This window comes from Anguilla anguilla, chromosome 1 (assembly GCF_013347855.1).
Source record: "Anguilla anguilla isolate fAngAng1 chromosome 1, fAngAng1.pri, whole genome shotgun sequence".
Lineage (NCBI taxonomy): Eukaryota > Metazoa > Chordata > Actinopteri > Anguilliformes > Anguillidae > Anguilla > Anguilla anguilla.
This window is the reverse complement of record NC_049201.1, coordinates 65,214,799-65,231,992: the sequence shown is the minus strand read 5'-3', so window position 1 is coordinate 65,231,992 and position 17,194 is coordinate 65,214,799. Positions and strand designations below refer to the sequence as shown.

The following is a 17,194-nucleotide window of genomic DNA, read 5'->3' as shown; positions in this document are numbered from 1 at the left end:
CAACAATAACTGAATAAATGTATTTAATTCAAGTAAGAAGTCCAAGCTGTTAGGTGTTTTGTGACTATTATTTTGCCAATTAAAATACAACCCCCACAGTTGTAACTGACTGCCCGTTTCCAAAACATCACAGTGAATCATGACTCCTATTAACTATACTTTTTTTCCTTTTTTAATAATTGGTATAGACAGAATAAAATGTTTTCAAATATCAGGACATTTTTGTCCCAAATTACAGTTCAGTGATTCATACAATAAATTCATACCAACATTTAAATAGCAAACAGTTTACCTATAGCACCATTGTTTAAAATCGTTAGGTTTACAGATAAAAGTGAGTTATTTTCCCCTTGTTCTCCTGTAGTTCTGGAGTATAAGGCACTTTGTTACCCCCGGTTGTAGAAAGCCTTCTTCTTTTCCTCACATCGTGGTCCAGAGAAGTGGGGGTGACATCTGCACACATCAGGGGAAATGCACTTCCCCCCATTCAGACATGGACGCTTACAGACAGCTTCAGGAAAAAGAGTGGGGGGGGGGATTCAGTATTTATCCATATGCAGCCACAGGAGAGGTGAGGTTAGTCTGTGGATGTATGTCATATCTTGTTCATGAGAGGCTGCTTTGTACTGGTGTCATGCCTTTCATCCCTAAATTTTATCATCTGAGAATTTGGTTTATATAACAATGTCACTCCATATAAACCTTCAAGAATGGATATAATTTCTCATTTACCCAATTAAAACAAAAAAAGGAAAACGTAATTGACCTGTATTTCTGTTTCAGTAATGTTCTTTTTGTTATGTGGACAATTAATTGGTTTTATATAATAATGTATATAATGACATCATACATTTCAATTCCTCTGACAGATATTTGTTGAACTTTGCCTGACTTCATAACCTGAGTAATTAGGAGCCAAATCCACTGGGAGCATGCCTGAAGCTATGCATTCTGGGAAATACATCAGCCAGACCGCTCATTTGTTTTTTCTGGCAAGATATAATATCCCAGACTAAACCAGATCTCCTGTAACCAGGCCAATCCAAAAATCAAAATCCCACTTTGCAAAGAATTGGTTTAATTCACTAATACATAGCACGTTATTATTTTGTAAAGTATATTCTAACACACGTGAGCCTCCTCAGGATGTCTTTATCTAAATCAGACGTATTTGAACATGAATTCCAGCAGTTTTGTTGTGTGTGGCTGTTTCCTGATAAATGATTTGTGTGTTGATGGTGATGGTAGGTGGAACTCACCGGTGTGGCAAGCCCCGCCCAGCCAGCCCTCAAGACAGCTGCAGATTCCTGGGGCCACACAGCTACCCCCGTTCCTGCAGCCCTGGGGACAAATCGCTGCCGAGACACCGAATCATTCGCACAGGAGGCACAAATTAACTTGTGTTCCATAAGAACATGCAGACATTTTAACACTGGAGACAAAAGACTTTTTGCACTGAGGATCACACAGTCATTTACAATACACTGAGAACCATGCAACCATCCACAATCATCTTTAACTTTTATCTCTATCCCTTCTTCTGTTTATATATATATGGGCTGTCCATCTCAATATATAGGTGGTCAGTTTCAATAGTCAAATACACAAATGCTCAAAAATACCATAAAATAAAAGTAAAGCATTTTATCAATAATAAAAGGCATTAATTGCATTTTTTGTTATCTTTATTTTGTGCAACTATATAAAAATCTACGTAAATAATGAGCTGATTGTATGTACAAGTAAGGACACACCTTCTTGACATTTAGACCCAGTCCAGCTGGAGGGACAGAGGCATTTCACTACTCCATTCACTGCAGTGCAGTCTCCTCCATTCCAGCAACCCCCATCACAGACCACTGCGAGACAGAGACACAGTAAGACAACACACATGCACACACACACACACACACACACATGCATGCACGTGTACATACACACACACACAAATGTGCACAAATCACAGAGGGGGAAACTGTGGAAAACATGCATCAAAAATCTTGAACATCTTTTTTCAGAGATGTTCTCCATTCCAGTACAGCACACCTTGCTTGTAATTACAGTAACTACCAAATTTTGAAGCTGCCATACACATTGTTCCTTGCATACCTTGAAATATTCACATAAATGGGACAGTCAGATAAATGTGATGCAGATGCAAAAGTTACCTTTATGACAATATTTTCCTCCAAATCCTGGAGGACATCTACATTTCCCAGGACGAAGGCACTCCCCTCCATTCTTACACTTGGGATAACAGTCAGCTACAATCAGAATTAGTCATTTTTTAAAATTAGCATTATTGCACATTTTAAGTTATTATACAGTGAGTCTTCTCTGACCAGAAGTTCCTAGAACACTATTCTACCACTCAGCATGAATGTATCTAACACAGTCTAAACTTACAGTCCTAAAAACATAATGATACATAAGACACATGCAAATGCAATACATTAATAAATTATTAAATACATACATTTTGAGTTCATTGAAAACATTTTTAGTACATTGAAAACTATTTTCATTCAGCAATACTCAGTGTATGCTAAATTTGTAAATTTAAAAGTAAAACTTACATCATCCAAACATTTTTATGCATTTCCCTGAACAACGGGCCAACCAATATCAATACAATTTGTTCTAGCAAAAGCATTAGCATGTATCTCTAGAAACTCTTGGTTTGACTGGGTAAGGAAATCAAAAGGACGCTACATCACCATACTGGCAGAGCTCTCCCTCATAGCCCTTGGAGCAGAAACAGGTGTTGTTTCGGATGCAGATTCCTGCGTGCTTGCATGGCGGGTCGCATATTGCTTTGGGGTCAAACACGAAGGGGATGACCACCCCACGGGACGCCTCTGAACGGCCCTCACAGACGCTCACGAAAAGACCAACGGAGGCCAGCAGGAGCCCCGTCCTCAACGGGCCAAGAGAGCAGAAAAACAGCACCATCTTCTTCAGAGAGTAGGCAGGAGGAACTGGAGCACACCAAAGCTGAACTCTACTGTAGCCCCACTCAGAAACACTGTCACAGGTTTGCCTCTCTGGTGCCCCCACTGGTGATATGTGGAACTCACAGAGCTCCAGGTACAACAGCTGCAGCTACCCAGCTACCGAGAGGCCAAGAGGGGGAGAAAATGAATTACGCACATGTGGAGATCTGTAACTCAGCTCGCTGTTTCCTCCGCAGACAGGTCACTACAAAACGCTGTATTTGGTGATATATTTCTGCTAATATGAAGCAGCACAAACAGTGATAAGTTGACTGTTAAAACACTCAAGTCTCTGGGGTCCAACGAGATGTCAAAGGTCAGCTGTCAAGTTCCTGTTATGTTTACCCATCTGTGTAAACTAGCATGATATAAAGGCAGTACACTAAAACTGCCACCTTGCAGTAAAAACAAAAATGGCATGAGGTAAACATATCTTCGCTCCCTTAGTAACAAAAATATCAGGTAAAAAATCACAAAAGTGACAACTATTATGCCAAATTACTGTGCCGTCATTTCCTGAATTATTACACTTTTAGTTTCTTTGTAGACACCTTTATCTTAGCATACAATTTTACAATTAAACTTAACTTAAGCAGTGTACAGTAGCAGTTAAGTAAATATTCAGAAATATTCAAATATCAACCCCTATGGTCCAACATGCACAGTTCTAACCACTACACCTCACACAACCTCAAAGTGCAATTGGTTACAAAACATGGTGATGGAGGAATATGAAACTTTAAAAGTAATTTTAAAATAAGAGGAAACATACAACGTAATTTCATTTTGCACCATAACTTGAGGGCGTCATAATGAGAATTGAAATAACAGCATCAAACATTCATAATCTTCATTCGCCTCTCTTCATGCAATTTGAAAGAGATCTTCTCATTGCTTTGTGCATCAAACAATTCCCCAGCGATAACAAATGTGTACATTTGCAATGCAAATGAGCCAACTACTCCAAGAAACAGAATTTAGAACAGCTCTCTTGAACTGCTCCATACGGTCTAGATGCATGTTAATGTAATCATATGAACTGCTTCCCTAGACTCATAGATCATATTTATGTTTCTTTTACCAGATGTTGTGAAATGGCTTCAACAGATGCATTTTTGTTCAGTTGACATTGTGTGCGACTTGCAACTCAACATTTCCCCCCTTTCGTATTTAAGAGTGCTGTTGAAGCAAAAAATATATTTCTGTTTTGCATTGCTTTGTTATTCAACATGACACAGATTAAATGTCATAACCTGAACAATATTGCAAGTATAAAACATATGGACATACAAAACTGGTCAGTTCTATTCAAAATAAATCAAATAAAATTATTTTTGTTGATTGTTCAAGAATTTCCTTTTAAGTCACAGAAGCAGTCAGGCAACTGATGTATTTTGTTTCAGAAGTATAACCTATACTCAAGCTGAAATAGATATAAAATGACCCAAAATAAAAGAATGTTTTCACAGGAGGAAAATTGTCAATGAGAACAACCTCCTCTTCCAGTGTCTATGAGGACAGTGAATGTGAACCATTTCCTCAAATAATTTTCTCATCTGACCGAAAGGATGGGGCCCAGTTTCACCTGATGTAGAGCCGCTGAAGAAAACACTGTTAAAATCTTTCTCACATGTTAAGGTTTTGGCATTTTTACCTCAGTGAACACTGTACAGGAAACCTGAAACCTGCAAGGCTCTCCAGAGGGATTTCAGCCTCACCCACGTGACACAGGGGGTCTTGTTTCTGAGTTGTTAAGTGAAACGAATCTGAGCCTCCATCCTGCTCAGGCGTCTTTAACGACACAAGCAGATGTGCATGCCTTTATCCACGGGAGACTCTCACTTCTAGAGCTTTGTCTCAGGGAACAAAAAGGTAGCACACTGACACACATACACAACACCAGATGCAGTCCTCCTTGGTACAATATCACATCAAACCACTGTCACAAAGGCATTGTTTAAAGCACGGTCAAATGCTGAATAAACCAAATCAAGCAATATTCTGCATTAGAACTCGCATTCTACACGGTACACACTGAGCATTCTCCATCCGCAGGCTGCTGTCCCTGTTTTCCTGATTTGCTGGCTCCGTTCGATCTATATCCTGTCTGTGCTGACCTGGACATGGGGATCAGAGAGCATTTCTCCAAAGCAGCTTGCCACGGGCGACACAGATGGATCGCAGGAGCTTAAATCTTTATGCAGATGTCAACGGCATGGAATCGCTTCTCAGAAAATTTCCCACAGTGGAATACAGACATTTTGAGAAAGATGTTTTTTTCCTATTTGATGCATGCTGTGACATTTTAAAGCATGTGCCAGTTTGAAGCTGCCACTCAGCCTTAGTGCTTTGGATCATGAGCAGTTCCTATAAGTACTAACCTGGCCATTCTGTTCTTGATGCTTACTAGTAATTTGTCTTGCAATGAACCCACTGAGGATATGCTGGTTCAGTTCTTTTTATTTTAGTCTTTGACACATATGCCTATATCCTGAAGAGTCTTCTTGATCAGTTTGACAGTTGAAAAGGGGTTTTCTTCAAAATTGAAAGTAATCCACTACAGTGGTCTTCTCAGGTCTACCGGCTTGTTTGCTATTGCTGAGCTCACCAGTGTGTTCTCACTTCTTGTCAATGTACCAAACAGTTGATTTTGACACACCCAATGCTTTGGCTGTGTCTCTGATCAATTTATTCAGATTTTTCAGCCTCATGATGGCCTGCTTTACAGGAATTGACACTTCTTTGGTCCTCATGTTGAGAGACAACAGCAGGAGTGTTCATATTGCCAGTGGGTTGGCTTGAGTCTACAGTAGGGCCCCTGGTTTTACAGTAGCATTTGTCGTAGTTTCTGTAACAAGATGGCATTTTACGGGGTGGAGTAGTTAGCCCCACGCCCAACCCCCAACCTGGAGGACCAGGTGCTGTTTTTTGTCTGGCCTCTACCCTGAAACCTTCCCGGCTTGGTTGGACCTGCTGGGGGTATGACCCCTGCCGGTATAGCCTTCAGACAACAGCAACAGACACCAAATGTAAATTCCACACCTAGAATCAGCTGTAGACTTTTTGTCAGCATTTAACTGCACATGTTCATTATTTTTTTTTCCTTTTTGAATAAACACTTCAGGTTAGTTAGGCTAAGTAGCTATGTACCAAAAATGAAATATAAGTTCGGAGAAAACTTGACATTGTAGGGTATCTTCAAATGATGTCTACTGCATTCGTTTCTACCAACAGATGCCACCCTGTGGATACTATAGGCAATAGCAATCTAAGGAACATACACAGGGTTAGGGTGATCTAGTCTTGTAATATAGATTTTTTTCTGATATAGATTTTGCTCCCCCGGAAAGAGATGTAAAATTATATGCATTCAGCTGTATGACAGGTAAAATTCTACTATCTTCTACAACCCTCAAAGCAGTCTCACTTATGTTTATCCATTGTTCAATAAGGCTACAGTTTAATTTAATATAAAAACTAATTGTTGAATACAAACCAGTATTTAAGGAGAAAAAGGAACAGGTAATACATTCTCAATTCTCCAAATGGCCATTAGCTAAACTTCAAAAACTGTAGGGCATTTGGGATGCTCTGGTTATAGGAAAGCGAGGCAGTTTGTTGCTAAAGTGAAATTAATGGGCATAGATAATTCATTGCAAGCTCACAGGTAAACTCCATGCGCACCTTCACAGCAGAATGCATGGACATGACTATCCTCCGTGTCCAATCCCCACATGCTTTACCAGCACCATTGTTTCAGGATGCATTGCATTGCACAATATTTATCTAATGTGCACGGTACCAATTAGTGATATGGTATTTAAAGACCTCCAAGTAACATCCAGTAAAAACCCAATAGCTTCTAGGAGCCCCCACAGGGCAGAGTCACTGGATTTTTTAAAGGATTTTTATGTAAATAACAGCTCCTGCAACGGCTGCTTTTATGAATTAATCAACTGATTCTGTATCTAATTAAGGCGTATTTTCACAAATACGCTAATAAAAGCACATTTTCCTTCCAAAACACAATAATGTAAAACATGCTATAATTTATCTGGTAACTAAATTCCCCCAAAAGAGAAAAAAAGACCACAGCTGTAATTTTGGATCATAAAACAAAAATGTTTTGTGGAAGAAAAAAAATAGAAGTCCAAGAGCAAACACAAAATGCACAATCAAAAGTGACTGAAATTTCCATTTTATTTTCATGCTGGGAAGAAACAATAGTATTACATTAGAAAAGCACACATCAGTTAACTGTGGGAAAACAAAATAAAAAATAAACTCACAAAACAAGTATGTAACACATGCCATGTGATGGAAATGTGTGTAAACAAGTGTATTACCAAAGACAGTCCTCTGTGTACTCTCACACAGCTAATTCTACAGCTATGGTCTTAAGAATGTGTGAAGGCTATACAGCAAATAATTGCTGTTCTGCTGTCACCTTGTAATTGGAGGTGACACAACCTGGACATGAATCCTTCAGTTAGATTTTTTTATTATTATACCTTCCACTGTAATATTACTATTACGAAATGCATTTGTACTTTAATATCCATTCCCAAACAAACAGAAAACAAACAGAAGTTTGAATGGATAACATCATCAAAATAACCATAGCTATAAATAACATGTGCAAGACTGCAAAAATGATGTATCATTTGCAAAACATCGTTCTGACACAGAAATCTGAGAAACTGACTGCATCAATTATGCACCATGCCGTGATGACAAAAAAAAAAAAAAAACAAATGTTCAAATGACACTACATTAAGAATGAGAACTAATGCACCGTCACGTGCTGAACACCAGGCATCAGCCTGACGAGCATGCCAGGGCACGGGTTCTAAACCCAATCCCTTCTCACATTCACAAACAGCCATTTCAGCGGCTCTACCCAACCTCTTCAGGCGTCCATTAATGTTACTGCTGAACTGTTAACGGCCTTATCTTAGCAACCATAGCAAAATACAGCATTAGTCTAAACAAGCTGCGGTCGTGTAGACATCAAATGTTTGTGTATGCATTCAGATTCTTGTAAACTTAATTCAAATATTTACAAAGAGAAGTTTCCCAAACCTTTGTAGAAATTATCAGTATTAAAGTAAAGCATAATTTTTAAGTAATTCATCTAGTATAACAAAACCTATCCCATATGCCAGGTAATTTCTTCAACATTTTCCCTTAATAATATGCAAGTCACAAGTTAAACATTTTTTTTACTTGCGAATGATTACCTTTTTTAAAACACGATGAAAGGGACAGCACTTCCAACCTGAGGCTTAAAGGAGACTGTGGCTGCTCCTCATTATCCTCACATCTAAAATTCATCTTGAAATTAACTGTACCTTTCACATACAAGTACAGGTAACAACTAAACTGGAGCTCAACTCTTTAGATGAACGAAGACTTAAGTGTTTGTAAATTCACTGCAAGTAAATTCATTGCTCAATGCACCAGTCTCAAACATACATGGTTTATTTTGTAATGCCTAGATCATGAACATCAATTAGCTTTCCTTGTTTTTTATTTTCTACACTGTGGTTTAGACTGTTTTTTTTGGGGACTTCCCTCCGTAAACTGGGCCACATATTGAACAAACTTCCAGTGGTGTTTCTACATATACCACTGTGTGGTGCTGAGACTTCGATGGAGAAGTGCAACATGAAGAAAAACATGCCTTTTCGACTTTTCAAAATGAAGAGACTATGACATGTCAAATTTACTCAGTAGACACAGGCAAGTAAAGATTCCATTGGCGACAACCCAATTGGGTCATTCAAACAAAAAGCCTTCCCAAAGACTTTTTCACATTTACATCATTCATACAGCAATATTGCACAACAGTGAGATCTGAACAAATAAATACAGAGTAAAGGCAATAAATATTAGTAGTACCATCACATGAGATTATGAGGTGATAATGTCAAATGTAGTAGACAAGAGGTACTTGCACTAAAATATGACAATGGAGAACAAAATGCCTGCTTTGAAGGCAAAAACTGTAGAATAACTCAGAAAAGTAGCATACTGTCCTACCACCATTTACCATATAAAATGTGCTTGAAATGAATTTGACCTTTTATTGACACAATAAGAGTCTGAAAATGAAACCAAGGAAAACTCTTAGTTGGGACAGACCATACCAAACACATTCACAGTCCCTACAATAGAAATGTATGAATGCTTAGTACATCAAACTAGCTCTTTCCTAGGCTTTCACTTTCTCACAAAAGCCTGGGTGTCATTTAATAAAGTGCAAAACATGAAATGAATCAAATATAACCCAAAACTGGTTTGAGATTAGTGAGTTAGTGGTTCTACCATTTTTAACCAAGACTTCTCTTCTGTTTTATGCCATCACAGTGCACTGAATCTTCAATATCCATCTAAAGTGCATCTTTCCTTCCAACATAACAGGGGAATGTGAGGACCATAGAGATGAGGACAACTTTACACAAATGAGCCTTTTGCCCCCTATTCCCACTGCTAAACTTCTACTCCTAATATCACAACTGAGTAAGGGTATCTTACACCAAGATCACCTACACACACACACAGAAATGCATGACGCTTGCTTTCCCTGCAAACTAAGTATAACGGAACACAGTGAACCAGCTGGATGGCCTTCATGAAGGACTATCGAACAGCACTTTTCAATGGACAGTGGTGTTATTCAGGGAGTGCAACAGGATTGGAGATCTTGGCATGCCCATGTAAGGAAGTGGTGTTCCCTCCACAGTCCACATACTGGTACATCTCCTGAGAAACCTGCTCGGCATGCCCAAAGTACGCCGTGGTAACAGTCACACTAGTGACCAAGGAAAAAAACAGTCAGAGGATTTCACAGCATTTTGTCTGCTTGGCTGCCAACAGCGGACATCCAACTGTCATGATTTACATTCTCATATTTACAAGAGAATCGTCTAAATAAGCAGCTATTCTTATAGAATACACTTTAGATTCACCATTTATTAGTGTTTCACAATGAAATCTACTCAGTATCTGGTGGGGTTCAAACACAGGGGATGCAGCTAAATTATTCACCTGGGGTACATTTTCTGATTCTTAATAATATTGAATTTAAAACACAAACATATGTCTATATAAAAAAAAGGGGTACTTACTGCATCATAACCACAATGTTGTGTACTTTTATGGTCTGCAAGGTGCAGTAATCACTAGAAGAGAAAGCAGACAAGTGGTTAAACTCGCCACTTATTTTCTATACCCCAAAAAGAGCAAACATTTTATGTACTAAATTTATTAAAACAAAACATAAATGACAGAGCTGTATACTTACTACATGTAGCTCATTTCATCCGCTATGGTGGTGGGAACCATATAGTCGATCTGGAAACGACAGGAGTGTTACCATTCCCTTCATTTAATCACGTAATTCTTCAGCTGACATAAGATCACTTATAAACAACAGCAATATGGCTGTTGCCCTTTTTACTGCCAAAACGAATAAGACTGTTCCAACGAACCGCTGTTACAGTCATTTATGAAGCCGTGGATGCTGCCTACAGTGGAATTCTCTGTTCGTAAAAGGAAACATGAAGAATAACAGCACTGGCTGGTCTGACCGTTTGAACATGACAATGGGAGGAGTAGCTGACTTTTGAAACAAACGGTGTTCTGCAGGGCAAGTCCAGTAGGTCTAGGGCTACTATATAAATCACGGACACTAGCAACGTTCTCACACTGAGGCCTATAATAACGGATTATTTTCTTTTCACTCCAATTTGTCACAATAGGGGGTGAGCTCCAGCAGGGAGGAAAGTGAGTGATAAGGCGCATTGTTAGTCAGTGCACGGTCATGCCTTTCAGTGTGAAAACTGGTTTTCTGACTCCCGAAGCACGGCGGGAGGTAGCCAGGCTCCAGGATGGATCAATGTGACTTAATGCCAGAGATGGGGTTGGGTTTTCACATTGGAATTAGGCCGAGCCGGCTGGTGCTCCTTTGAAATTCTGAAGCTCAGTTCAGAAATAGGAAAGGCCGTTACACACATTCTGTTAAGAATGCAATTTCACTTGGGTACCTCCGTCACTTGAAAGGCGCCCAATAGACAAGGGCCTGGCTGTATAGTACAAGTTCTCTTTCGGATTTTGACCTGAATTTGGACCTGAAAAGTTCCAACAATGTGGAATGGCTTACCCGCTAACAGTTTAACCACGTGTGGGAGCCGAGCCAAAATGGCCGTACCTGCTGCATGTCCAGGGGTCTGATGGAGGTCACGTTGCTCATACGAGTCTTGCCAATCACCGTCTTGGAGAACTGCACCTGGGCAGTGATATTAGCTACCTCCACAGAATAGTAGTTATTATTGGTGATGCTCAGAGTGTTCTAGAAGCAAAAGAGATGGCAGTTATTTCCATCACCAGTGCACCCACCAGGATCAACAAAAAACCTAACATACACAGCAATGGACACAGTCTTTTTTTAACATCGCAGTCAGTAAAACTGATCTAAAGCATGGTTGATCATTGATGACAACCAAATCAGCATCAGTGTCACTCTGTGAAGACGTTAAGATAAAAAAGGAATGAGGAACAAAGAGTAAGCGGCTCACCGTAACGTTGAGATAGACGATGCGTTTGGCCTGGTCGTAGTTGACATAGACGGACTTCACTCCCACATAGGAGACGTCGATGGAGCGGGGAAACAGGAAGAAGACAGCGAGGCCGGAGAGTAGTAGACACACGCTGACTGACGCCGTCACATACAGCTTTCTAAAGGACCACACGTCATCATTAGGGAGAAGGAAACCCATTAGACTGGACTACAGGCAACACTGAAAAGACTTTCGCTACAAGACTTACAGCTGTCCCCCATATTAGTCCAATGCCCAATGAAGTGGCTATTAAGAAACTGAGATTGAGAGATCATAAACTCACGTCCTTCTGGGTCGGAGCCTCTGGTCACTGTATGGAATCAAAGCAACAAGCTGATTTTCTTGACCTGTGGTAGAAAGAATTTGAAACGGTTAATGGCAGGCAGAATGATGTGGCATGCAGAAACACAATCACATGTGCAGTCACACAAGCATGGTGTCTCCAATCTGAACTTGTACTTCCTTTTTCCTCTCTGGGTAAGTTCACTCATTAACTCTGGCAAACCATGACCGTCTGCCCGACTCCTCCTAATTACACTCACTAAGTACGTCCCAGTGCTTAATCTGAGGGGCTCATTTCCAGTTTTAGCGGCCCTATCCAGGACATTTCATTCCTCAAGAGCACTGAGCCCAGTCATATAACCAATTATTCCCTAGGTTGCACATACTACAAATACAGATTTCTAATTTCCCTGATTCCCAGCCTGAGTAATAGAAAGTGTTCTGGCTTGTAGACATCTGAAAAACCTCAGGCTTGCAGCCATCTCTGTCTGGGGCTGCCAAGTCTGATCTGAACACAGCGCTGAAGAGGAAACAGGAAGCAGGCGGGTTTAGCGCCGTCTGTGCCCGCACCTCGTGGGATCCGGCCGGTGCCCTGGCATGTGGGGCAGGTGACGCTGTCCCGGCCGGTGAACTCCACGTAGGGGAACTGGGACACGTCGCCGCCCCTGCCGTCCTCGCTGTGCGAGTCGGTGTACTCGGGGGCCGAGGTCAGGCCCTCCTGGCACTCATCCTTGTGCTTCGGGTGATGGGAGAGCGACTTGCCCATGACAACAGCTGCTGAGGCGAGGAAAGAGAAAAATGGGACAAGGTCCCAATGGCTTTATCTGCATCCGGTCCCTCTGCCCTCAAGCTTTCCCCAAAGACTTGGTTTTTCTGCGTCGCCAAGAGAGCCTGCGGCAAGGAGGCTATCCCTAAGCCGAGGGAGAGATTCCGACAGAGTTTAGGGGCACTTGGACAGCAACTTGCATAGGAATGCCCAATAATGTGTGGTACAGGTGCAATGGTCTGGTGCACGTGACTTAGGTGAAAGGCACTCTGATTTCCAAATACAAATTTGGAACCAAAATCAAAGTTACCACTTAGTTTCTGCACATACAGTATGTGTAATAAACATTATGCTTCACAAAAGTATGTGGACCTCTATAGGCCTAGACATAAAGTGCTTGACAAGGAGCTAGCTTGTTTATAATAAAAATTGTCTAGCCTATTCAAGTAGCCTCCAAGGACAAAGCCCCTGCTTGAACAAACCAATGTAAGCCAATTTAGAATTTTAAGCATCTAGCCTACACAGCATAATGGTAAGCAAATTATTATGCTGAAGCCTTCAAACTGTAGTTAGTAAAGACAATACATTTTCTTGCAATCAGACTGTTACTTTTTCGGGCAATCAAATGAATTGAGGGTCTGGAAAAAAAAAAACTAAATGACCTGTTCCAGCATAATTTTTGACTGGGGTTAAGAATAGGCTATAGGCTATGTGTGGAGTGTTCCGTTCACAGAGTGCAAATACTCATGCTGACCATTTGTTTCAGACCTTGTGCTGCAAATGGTGAAGTGTCTTTTTAGAAAATGTGCTGACAGTCAACAGATTATTTTCACCCCCTTCTGCAATGTGACATGCGGAGGCTAGCTGCTGCAGCAGCGACTGTTAGAGAGCACAGCTGGCAAAGGCAGACAGCAGGCATCTGATAGATCATAGGAATTACCAGCTAGAGATGAGGTGGGTGTTACCTGGCCGACTAAAGCCCTAAGTCCCTGGCAACGCTATAGTCAATTATGATTCACTCCCGAGGTCTCCCGGCAACAGCTGCCAAAGGCATCGCCCAGATTCTATTCTGGACAGAACCAATGTAGTCTGCACAGGTGCCACCACTGAGTATATCAGTTCAAAGTCATTTTTAAGCATTGCATTTTTGATTATCCGTTTAATCTAGTGGACCGAGTTTAAATAAATTGTTTTGTAGCGTTTCAAATTCAGAACAATTCAATTTGATCACGATCACTAGCACAATCACTACTCCACATAGATCACATAGACTGAAAACAAAGTGGACAGTAACTTTGTATTTCTATTTCTCTTATTTTGTTATTATATCATCATATTAATACAATTCCACTTGATACTGCAATGTGAGAAAATTAAAATGCCATCTTTAAATACCCATAATGCCTCCATTATGTGATCACAGGTAATGTCAAAAATTGTTTCAGTTCTACAAAAAGTAATATATTGCCCATTTTAATGTATAGACCACCTATATTCATACAGAATACAGCAATATTTGAGCACAAGCCCAAGAAACTGTTGTAATCTCAGTCAAGTAAAATAATTTTACTTCAGGCCTTGTTATGAATCGGTGAGTCAAGACATGAAGGTTAACAAAAGCTGTTTAAGCTTTTTTTTTAACAAATTGCCCTCATTTTAGATATATCCAATATTTCTCATCAATTTTACATCAAAAATAAATAATAGCAAGCCAACTGGATTGAGAAGAGCTTCATATTAATATGTGAAAAACCGGGATTCCAGAAGGTGCAACTGAAAAAAGTGTTACATTCGACACAGATCAAAGTTGTACCGTTTTCAATTCATAAAATTAAGCATTTATTTTGAAACTCACTGGATATGTTTGTTGTCATTTATATAAAATGTTGCTGACCTTGAATTGTATTTAGTTTGCTTTTGATCTTGGAGGGGTGATTGTGCTTCTGATCCCATGACTATACTCCTCCAAAGATTTTAATGGTGCTGATTACATTAAAATAAATGGGAGTTTAATCGCTAATAAACTGGCCCTGCCTCCCACATAACCTTATCAGTATCAGAGCCAAATTATTTTAATTGGTTCTAATGTAAGGGTGCATCCCAAAGCTGAATAATTAATTACCTTGTTGCCCTTAAACTGTCCATGTGGCCCTTTATGTGTGTCAATCACACATAACAGGAAGGTCACTGTCAGAGAGGTCCAGTCTGGGACAGTCATTGTTGCAGGTGTAGTGGGTTTATGCCCCCATAGCCTATCAGGCTAGATGTTTTAGTCGTTTCTAAAGTACTCCATAGGCCCCTGGTTTAGAATGTGTTTCATCGCACCTAAATAGGCCACGTTCATTTGGAATTGTTCTCAAGGGAAACGTTTTTACATTTATACCATGGCTTTACACCGGACTATTGAGGTTTCTGTACAGCTTGAAAGCACATATTTCCACCTCTTGCTACCAACACAATTGCCAATACTTCTGTGATTCAACATATTTTGATTTTGTCACACCGACATCCACTTACTGGAAATGCCAGTGCTATGCAGGTATTATTGATAATAATTAGCCTACCTGAATTCAGCCTCGCAAACAAAGATTTATGCTTCGGCAACAAGCATTTTGTTCATAAAATAAATAAGGACTTAAATGTTCCTACTAGGTACACAGCAACAACAACAAAAAATGAAGTTAACGAATAGAGCCCAGCTGTTTGCATTACAAGCTAGGGAGCGTTAGCTATCGATAGTTTTTCTTTAAAAACAAAACCCTGGACTACGAATAAGACAATTGCTAGCATACACGTACAATACTGTAACTCAGTTAGCTATCGATACGCGCAATACATATTTAACGTTAACAAGTCTAGCACATTTCTTTCAATAGTGCACATTCAGCAAGTAACTATGGCGTTAGTGCAGCGTTTGCTATCGGGCACTCTCAACCGCAAATGATGATAGCTCGTGCACAGGGCTATGGCAAGCCGTTTCGCATCACATGTCATGGGCATTCGTCAAAAATAACGCTATCTTGCTAATTTATTAGTTAGGTCGACAGACGTTGGCAAACGTTCGCTACCATAACAACCATCAGATATTCTTTAGTAAAACGAGCATGTGGTCTAGCGTTAATTAGCAATGATCTCCAAGCGCGAAACAAATGTTAGTAAATGGTTGTCTCCAAACACAGAGCTAACGTGATAATGGTAGCTGACAAACTAGCTGCGACTGGTGATTATCACTTAACGTTAGCCTAACAATGCCGTTCGCAGAACATTACGTTTTAAGATAGGGTGCAGCCTACCCGCAATCTGTCGTTATGGATGAATGCGGTTCACGTTGATAACGTTAGCTCTTAGCTAACAGCTGGGTAGCTTCATAACAATCTAAGCTACGGCTGTGGCTAGTTCGGCCTGTCCACCAGTGCGGTCAACACAGTAGCACAATAGTGTGAACAACATGCATGTATCGTCATTGACAAGGTAATTATCACCCTTCATAAAATACAGCGAAACGGCTAACATCCATTCTCATTTGAACAGTCAGATATTCAATGCCATTCCACTCTTACCGGAATGTAATCTTCTGTAGCTATTTTTTTGGCAGTCGTTGGAGATCCTTGCTTATTCCTCCCATTACTTTGACCTGCGTTATTCTTGGTCACGCCCTCTTCGGGTCTCGTGCCAATGAGGATGACGCAACTATCCATTTGTATTGATGAGTAAAAACTGAAATATAGCCTAACTTAAGTATATTGTTAGTTAGTTCCTCAGTGTTGCACAGTCTGATAATATGGTTCATTATTCACAAATGAACCCAACAGACTAAAATAGACAGGTCGACAAAAAACTGGTGTGTGTTTGTGTGTGGGTTACAATAATGGTTCTTTAGGGTTCTATATAGAACCCTATGGAATTTATGGTTCTATATTGAACCCTACGGTTCTGTCCTTGGCTGCAAAGAACCATTTCTCAAAACAGCGTTCTATATATAACTATTTGATAGTCCCTTGCCTTTTGTTTTTGCTTTGCATAGTTTCATAATTGTTGAGGTGATGACTAATGGGGATCTTAAATAAATAAATAAATAAATAAATAAATAAATAAATAAATAAATTCCAGGGCCTCAGAATTTTAGAGCCCTGAAATTGCATTATGAAGCTAACAGGCTATTAACGAGAGCAAAGCAGCAGAAGCCAATGAGCTGTTTGCGAGTACTATTAGTCAATTTACTATTTACAAGGTCACACAAATATTAAAGAATTATGCAATTTGGGTGAACTATCACTTTAAATTTATTGGCAGCAAGCACGGGTTAAAATATAAACCTTCAACCCTACTCAACAATTTACAAAACATATGTAACAAAAAAGTATAGCAGATATATGTGTGCGTGTGCGTGTGCGTGTGCGTGTGCGTGTGCGTGTGCGTGTGTAGTGTGTGTATGTGTGTGTGTTTGGTAATTCAGCCTTAAAGGGCCATACCAGCATTTTTTGGAATCTTGACATATTTGTCTCTTTACCTTGACAGTAATTGTTTGCCCC

At 40.0% G+C, this 17,194-nt stretch overlaps 2 protein-coding genes across 4 annotated transcripts; both read right to left on the bottom strand.

The window, feature by feature from the left end:
- Positions 1–168: 168 nt before the first annotated feature.
- Positions 169–5,630, bottom strand: LOC118211030 (von Willebrand factor D and EGF domains). The gene is made up of 5 exons (XM_035387753.1): positions 2,718–5,630; positions 2,169–2,264; positions 1,755–1,859; positions 1,260–1,355; positions 169–511 (listed from the first exon to the last, which is right to left on the bottom strand). The coding sequence occupies exons 1-5, from the start codon at positions 2,950–2,952 to the stop codon at positions 387–389; spliced, it is 657 nt and encodes a 218-aa protein (XP_035243644.1). The 5' UTR covers positions 2,953–5,630; the 3' UTR covers positions 169–386.
- Positions 5,631–7,175: 1,545 nt separating this feature from the next.
- On the bottom strand, positions 7,176–16,370 carry LOC118211019 (transmembrane protein 106B-like). 3 transcript variants are annotated; one of them, XM_035387730.1, is made up of 8 exons: positions 16,223–16,370; positions 12,467–12,673; positions 11,898–11,961; positions 11,573–11,732; positions 11,206–11,346; positions 10,300–10,349; positions 10,124–10,177; positions 7,176–9,807 (listed from the first exon to the last, which is right to left on the bottom strand). In XM_035387730.1, exons 2-8 carry the CDS (start codon positions 12,660–12,662, stop codon positions 9,669–9,671), a joined length of 804 nt encoding a protein of 267 aa, XP_035243621.1. In that variant the 5' UTR covers positions 12,663–12,673; positions 16,223–16,370; the 3' UTR covers positions 7,176–9,668. The 3 variants fall into 3 exon arrangements, with proteins under 3 accessions (XP_035243621.1, XP_035243611.1, XP_035243631.1); XM_035387720.1 differs by having other exon boundaries at positions 12,467–12,670; positions 16,223–16,362; XM_035387740.1 differs by lacking the exon at positions 16,223–16,370 and adding an exon at positions 15,956–15,980.
- Between the last annotated feature and the right edge of the window lie 824 nt (positions 16,371–17,194).